General features: G+C 52.0%; 1 protein-coding gene across 1 annotated transcript in view; it reads left to right on the plus strand.

Annotated features, from left to right (window-relative positions):
• tnksa (tankyrase, TRF1-interacting ankyrin-related ADP-ribose polymerase a) overlaps nucleotides 1-7,500 on the plus strand; it is a 32,721-nt gene that overhangs the window by 9,850 nt on the left and 15,371 nt on the right. Inside the window, 12 exon segments of the mRNA XM_084460153.1 lie at nucleotides 14-164; nucleotides 341-462; nucleotides 722-813; nucleotides 1,515-1,524; nucleotides 1,526-1,555; nucleotides 1,557-1,571; nucleotides 1,573-1,596; nucleotides 2,832-2,847; nucleotides 2,850-3,002; nucleotides 3,669-3,748; nucleotides 4,114-4,259; nucleotides 5,080-5,245. Of these exon segments, the coding sequence (XP_084316279.1) occupies nucleotides 14-164; nucleotides 341-462; nucleotides 722-813; nucleotides 1,515-1,524; nucleotides 1,526-1,555; nucleotides 1,557-1,571; nucleotides 1,573-1,596; nucleotides 2,832-2,847; nucleotides 2,850-3,002; nucleotides 3,669-3,748; nucleotides 4,114-4,259; nucleotides 5,080-5,245 (1,005 nt within the window).

The raw sequence follows: 7,500 nt of genomic DNA on the forward strand, positions 1-7,500 counted from the left end.
GGACCTGTGGCAGTTCACGCCGCTCCACGAGGCCGCCTCCAAGAACCGCGTGGAGGTGTGTTCCCTGCTGCTGGCGCACGCCGCCGACCCCACCCTCGTCAACTGTCACGGCAAGAGCGCCGTGGACATGGCCCCCACCCCGGAGCTCCGGGAGAGACTCACCTGTGAGACACACACACACACACACACACACACACACACACACGTAAGGGACACACACACAATCTGAAACATGATAACATAAAAACATAAAAAACAAATCTTGTGTGTGTGTGTCTGTGTGTGTGTGCGCGTGTGCGCGTGTGCGCGTGTGCGCGCGTGTGTGTGTGTGTGTGTGTAGATGAGTTTAAGGGACACTCTCTGCTCCAGGCGGCGCGGGAAGCGGACGTGGCCAAGGCCAAGAAGAGCCTCGCTCTGGAGATCATCAACTTCAAACACCCCCAGACGCACGAGACCGCGCTGGTGAGACACACACACACACACACACACACACACACACACAGAAATTGACAGCCCTAACCTATTAGCTTGCTAATTAGCTAGCGATGATCTGATTACATTTGGCCTTTCGCACTTAGGTATCGATCGCTAGATATAGCTCATGTTATTACAGTGGCGGTAATGCGCTCGCTCCAAAGGCGCTTGGTCAAGGGGGCGTGTCTCCGTGTGATCAGCCGCTAATTCTCCATGTTGTTGTTGTTGTTGTTGTTGTTGTCGTCAGCACTGTGTGGTGGCGTCTCCCCACCCTAAGAGGAAGCAGGTGACCGAGCTGCTGCTGAGGAAAGGGGCCAACGTCAATGACAAGAACAAGGAGTGAGTTAACGAACCGATCAATCAACCAATTAATCAATCAACCGACCAGTCAATCAACTGATCAACTCTGTATTCAACCCTCCACTACAACGGACTGAGCTCTGAGGACGTTTGTGAACTCAAACCTTTCTCTCTCTATCTATCTCTCTCTCTCTCTGTCTCTCTTTCTCTATCCGTCTCTCTCTCTATCTGTCTCTCTATCTGTCTCTCTCTATCTCTCTATCTGTCTCTCTCTATCTGCCTCTCTATCTGTCTCTCTCTATCTCTCTATCTGTCTCTCTCTATCTGCCTCTCTATCTGTCTCTCTCTATCTGCCTCTCTATCTGTCTCTCTCTATCTGTCTCTCTCTATCTGTCTCTCTCTATCTCTCTATCTGTCTCTCTCTATCTGTCTCTCTCTATCTCTCTATCTGTCTCTCTCTATCTGTCTCTCTCTATCTGTCTCTCTCTATCTCTCTATCTGTCTCTCTCTATCTGTCTCTCTCTATCTCTCTCTATCTGTCTCTCTCTATCTCTCTCTATCTGTCTCTCTCTATCTCTCTATCTGTCTCTCCCTCTATCTGTCTCTCTCTCTATCTGTCTCTCTCTCTTTCTCTCTCTCTCTCCCTCTGTCTCTCTATCTCTCTCTCTCTCTCTCTCTATCTGTCTCTCTATCTCTCTCTCTCTCTCTCTCTCTCTCTATCTGTCTCTCCCCCCCCCTAGCTTCATGACCCCCCCTCCATGTAGCAGCAGAGAGGGCCCACAAACGAAATCCTGGAGGGTCCTCCACAAACACGGAGCCAAGGTACCGCCCTCTTCCACACCGTTCCCCACTCCTCCACTCTCTCCTCTCCTCTCCTCTCCTCTCCTCTCCTCTCCTCTCCTCTCCTCTCCTCTCCTCTCCTCTCCTCTCCTCTCCTCTCCTCTCCTCTCCTCTCCTCCACTCTTCCCTCTCCTCTCCTCTCCTCCACTCTTCCACACCGTTCCCCACGCATAGACTTATAGACTCACTACAGTATTAGTATATTTAAAATCCTAACCGGTTTGGAAAACGGTTGCATCTCACACATAAGGAGAATCTTAAGAGATGTTCTTCTCTGGAATCTCAAACATGCACACGCTACAAGATTTGAAAATAATGGCTCATGACAATACAGGATATTATCGTGCCCGAGGGAGCTACGAACCCCGCCCTCGCTTGTAAAGTAGTAACGTAATAATCTTAAATATCAAATATGTTTGATATTATCGGGGGCGGCCCAGAAGGGTCTGTGAGCCGATCGGGAGGTATAAGATTGGATCTGTAAACCCCTCACATTACAAGATCATCTGGGCCGAACATCGGTACCGACCAACGTTCCTCCACACACCCTTCTCTCCTGCTCTGACCCTCGGTCAGACAGCAGGGTTAGCTGGTCTCTCAGGGTTAGCTGGTCTCTCCTGAGGGTTAGCTGGTCTCTCAGGGTCAGGGTCAGCTGGTCTCTCAGGGTCAGGGTTAGCTGGTCTCTCAGGGTTAGCTGGTCTCTCAGGGTTAGCTGGTCTCTCAGGGTTAGCTGGTCTCTCAGGGTCAGCTGGTCTCTCAGTGTCAGGGTTAGCTGGTCTCTCAGGGTTAGCTGGTCTCTCCTGAGGGTTAGCTGGTCTCTCAGGGTCAGGGTCAGCTGGTCTCTCAGTGTCAGGGCTAGCTAGTCTCTCAGGGTCAGCTGGTCTCTCAGGGTTAGCTGGTCTCTCCTGAGGGTTAGCTGGTCTCTCAGTGTCAGGGTTAGCTGGTCTCTCAGGGTCAGGGCTAGCTGGTCTCTCAGTGTCAGGGTTAGCTGGTCTCTCAGGGTTAGCTGGTCTCTCAGGGTCAGGGTCAGCTGGTCTCTCAGTGTCAGGGTTAGCTGGTCTCTCCTGAGGGTTAGCTGGTCTCTCAGTGTCAGGGTTAGCTGGTCTCTCAGGGTCAGGGCTAGCTGGTCTCTCAGTGTCAGGGCTAGCTGGTCTCTCAGGGTCAGGGCTAGCTGGTCTCTCCCGAGGGGTCAGCCGGTCTCTCTATCCTCTCGTCAGATGAACGCGCTGGACACGCTGGGCAGACGGCTCTCCACAGGGCGTCCATGGCGGGTCACCTCCAGACCTGCAGGCAGCTCCTGGGCTACGGCGCCGACGCCTCCATCATGTCCCTCCAGGGCTTCACCGCCGCCCAGATGGGCAACGAGGCCATCCAGCAGATCCTTAACGGTATGGGGGGGGGGGGGCAGGTCGGTGTGTGTGTGTGTGTGTGTGTGTGTGTATGGGGCGGCTGTAGCTCAGTTGGTAGAGCGGGTCGTTCAATGATCGAAGGGTCAGTGGTTCGAATCCCAGCTCCGACTGTCCACATGTCGAAGTGTCCTTGGGCAAGACACTGAACCCCAAATTGCTCCCAATGAGCAGGTTAGCACCTTGCATGGCAGCTACCGCCATTGGTGTGTGAATGTGTGTGTGAATGGGTGAATGAGAGGCCATTTTAAAGCGCTTTGAGTGCCGCTAAGGTGGAAAAGCGCTATATAAGTGTAGTCCATTTACCCATTTAGGCGTGTATGTGTGTAGGTAGGCGTGTGTGTGTGTGTGTGTGTGTAGGTAGGTAGGCGTGTGTGTGTGTGTGTGTGTAGGTAGGTAGGCGTGTGTGTGTGTGTAGGTAGGTAGGCGTGTGTGTAGGTAGGTAGGCGTGTGTGTGTGTGTGTAGATAGGTAGGCGTGTGTGTGTGTGTGTGTGTGTGTAGGTAGGCGTGTGTGTGTGTGTGTAGGTAGGCGTGTGTGTGTGTGTGTGTGTGTAGGTAGGCGTGTATGTTCGTATGCATGTCTGGCTGTACACACAGAGGTGGGTTCTCCTGACGGTTCTCTGCTGGGTTCTGTCTGTGTTCTCCAGAGAACGTTCCGGTGAGGAACTCTGACGTGGACTACCGGCTGCTGGAGGCCGCCAAGGCTGGAGATCTGGACACAGTGAAGGTACTGACCACTGAGTAGACGCACAGTAGAATAGAATAGAATACAATAGACCTAGACAGGTGCAGTAAAAGCACTGTGAGCATCTCTCTGCACACACTCTGACTGTACTCTCTCTCCCTCTCTCTCTTTTTCTCTCTCTCCCTCTCTCTCTTTTTCTCTCTCTCCTCCCTGTCTCTCTCTCTCCCCTCCCTCCGTCCCCCCTCTCCCTCTATCTCTCCCTCTCTCTCCATCCACCCCCCCTCCCTCCTCCCCTCTCTCTCTCCCTCCTCCCTTCCTCTCTCTCTCCTCCCTCCCTCTCTCTCCCCCCTCTCTCTCTCCCCTCCCTCCCTCCCTCTCTCCCCTCCCTCTCTCTCTCCCTCCCTCAGTCTCTGTGTACGTCTCAGAATGTTAACTGCAGGGATCTGGAGGGGCGTCACTCCACGCCGCTCCACTTTGCCGCCGGCTACAACCGCGTGACCGTGGTAGAATACCTGCTGCATCACGGGGCTGATGTCCACGCCAAGGACAAGGGGTGAGGAGGCAGGGGGCAGGGCGAGGGGGCAGGGGTGAGGGGGCAGGGGACAGGGGTCAGGGGTGAGGGGGGCAGGGCGAGGGGGCAGGGGTGAGGGGGCAGGGGTGAGGGGGCAGGAGACGGTCTACACAGGTTGTTTCTCAGCCAGCTCTCTATGGCAACACTCCAGACCAGCTACATTCTAGAACCTCCACAGCTACATTCTAGAACCTCCACAGCTACATTCTAGAACCTCCACAGCTACATTCTAGAACCTCCACAGCTACATTCTAGAACCTCCACAGCTACATTCTAGAACCTCCACAGCTACATTCTAGAACCTCCACAGCTACATTCTAGAACCTCCACAGCTACATTCTAGAACCTCCACAGCTACATTCTAGAACCTCCACAGCTACATTCTAGAACCTCCACAGCTACATTCTAGAACCTCCACAGCTACATTCTAGAACCTCCACAGCTACATTCTAGAACCTCCACAGCTACATTCTAGAACCTCCACAGCTCCCCAAAAGAGCGCAGCACAAAACCAAACTGGATTGATCATCTGTTTGCTGGCCTTGAGACAGATATTGATCTCTTCCTCCTCCTCCTCCCTTTCCCCTCTCCTCCTCCTCCTCCTCCCTTTCCCCTCTCCTCCTCCTCATCCTCCCTTCCTCCCTCTCTTTCTCCTCCTCCTCCCTCTCTTCTCCTCCTCCTCTCTCCTCCTCCTCATCCTCCCTTCCTCCCTCTCTTTCTCCTCCTCCTCCTCCCTCTCTTCTCCCTCCTCCTCCCTCTCTTCTCCTCCTCCTCTCTCCTCCTCCTCCTCCTCCTCTCCCAGTGGTCTGGTGCCCCTCCATAACGCCTGCTCCTACGGTCACTACGAGGTGGCGGAGCTGCTGGTCAGACACGGGGCCTCTGTGAACGTCGCTGACCTGTGGAAGTTCACGCCCCTCCACGAGGCTGCTGCCAAGGGCAAATACGAGATCTGCAAGCTGCTGCTCAAGGTACAAGCCGCACACCTGGCTAGCTAGCTAGCTAGCGCTACATACTGAACACCTGGCTGGCTAGCTAGCTCTACACACTGAACACCTGGCTAACTAGCTAGCTCTACACACTGAACACCTGGCTAACTAGCTAGCTCTACATACTGAACACCTGGCTAGTTAGTTAGCTCTACACACTGAACATCTGGCTAGTTAGCTAGCTAGCTCTACATACTGAACACCTGTCTGGCTAGCTAGCTAGCTCTACATACTGAACACCTGGCTAGCTAGCTAGCTAGCTCTACATACTGAACACCTGGCTAGCTAGCTCTACACACTGAACACCTGGCTAGCTAGCTCTACATACTGCACACCTGGCTAGTTAGTTAGCTCTACATACTACACACCTGGCTAGCTAGCTAGCTCTACACCTGAACACCTGGCTAGCTAGCTAGCTAGCTCTACACACTGAACACCTGGCTAGCTAGCTCTACATACTGCACACTTGGCTAGCTAGCTAGCTCTACATACTGCACACCTGGCTAACTAGCTAGCTCTACACCTGAACACCTGGCTAGCTAGCTAGCTAGCTAGCTCTACACCTGAACACCTGGCTAGGTAGCTAGCTAGCTCTACATACTGAACACCTGGCTAGCTAGCTAGCTAGCTCTACATACTGAACACCTTATTAGCTAGCTAGCTCTACATACTGAACACCTGGCTAGCTAGCTAGCTAGCTCTACATACTGAACACCTGGCTAGTTAGCTAGCTCTACATACTGAACACCTGGCTAGTTAGTTAGCTCTACATACTGAACACCTGTCTGGCTAGCTAGCTAGCTCTGCATACTGAACACCTGTCTGGCTAGCTAGCTCTACATACTGAACACCGGGCTAGTTAGTTAGCTCTACACACTGAACACCTGTCTGGCTAGCTAGCTAGCTAGCTCTACATACTGAACACCTGGCTAGCTAGCTAGCTCTACATACTGAACACCTGGCTAGTTAGTTAGCTAGCTCTACATACTGAACACCTGTCTGGCTAGCTAGCTCTACATACTGCACACCTGGCTAGCTAGCTAGCTCTACATACTGAACACCTGTCTGGCTAGCTAGCTCTACACACTGCACATCTGGCTAGTTAGTTAGCTAGCTCTACATACTGAACACCTGTCTGGCTAGTTAGCTCTACATACTGAACACCTGGATAGTTAGCTAGCTCTACATACTACACACCTGGCTAGCTAGCTAGCTCTACATACTGAACACCTGGCCAGCTAGCCAGCTAGCTCGACATACTGAACACCTGGCTAGCTAGCTAGCTAGCTCTACATACTGAACACCTGGCTAGTTAGCTAGCTCTACATACTGAACACCTGGCTAGTTAGCTAGCTCTACATACTGAATACCTGGCTAGTTAGTTAGCTCTACATACTGAACACCTGGCTAGTTAGCTAGCTCTACATACTGAACACCTGGCTAGTTAGTTAGCTCTACATACTGAACACCTGGCTAGTTAGCTAGCTTTACATACTACACACCTGGCTAGCTAGCTAGCTCTACATACTGAACACCTGGCCAGCTAGCCAGCTAGCTCTACATACTGAACACCTGGCTAGCTAGCTCTACATACTGAACACCTGGCTAGTTAGCTAGCTCTACATACTGAACACCTGGCTAGTTAGCTAGCTCTACATACTGAACACCTGGCTAGTTAGTTAGCTCTACATACTGAACACCTGGCTAGTTAGTTAGCTCTACATACTGAACACCTGGCTAGCTAGTTAGCTCTACATACTGAACACCTGGCTAGTTAGTTAGCTCTACATACTGAACACCTGGCTAGTTAGTTAGCTCTACATACTGAACACCTGGCTAGCTAGTTAGCTCTACATACTGAACACCTGGCTAGTTAGCTAGCTCTACATACTGAACACCTGGCTAGCTAGTTAGCTCTACATACTGAACACCTGGCTAGTTAGTTAGCTCTACATACTGAACACCTGGCTAGTTAGTTAGCTCTACATACTGAACACCTGGCTAGTTAGCTAGCTCTACACACTGAACACCTGGCTAGTTAGCTAGCTCTACATACTGAACACCTGGCTAGCTAGCTAGCTCTACATACTGCACACCTGGCTAGCTAGCTAGCTCTACATACTGAACACCTGGCTAGCTAGTTAGCTCTACATACTGAACACCTGGCTAGTTAGCTAGCTCTACATACTGAACACCTGGCTAGCTAGTTAGCTCTACATACTGAACACCTGGCTAGT

Source organism: Borostomias antarcticus, assembly GCF_949987555.1.
Source record: "Borostomias antarcticus genome assembly, chromosome: 30".
NCBI lineage: Eukaryota > Metazoa > Chordata > Actinopteri > Stomiiformes > Stomiidae > Borostomias > Borostomias antarcticus.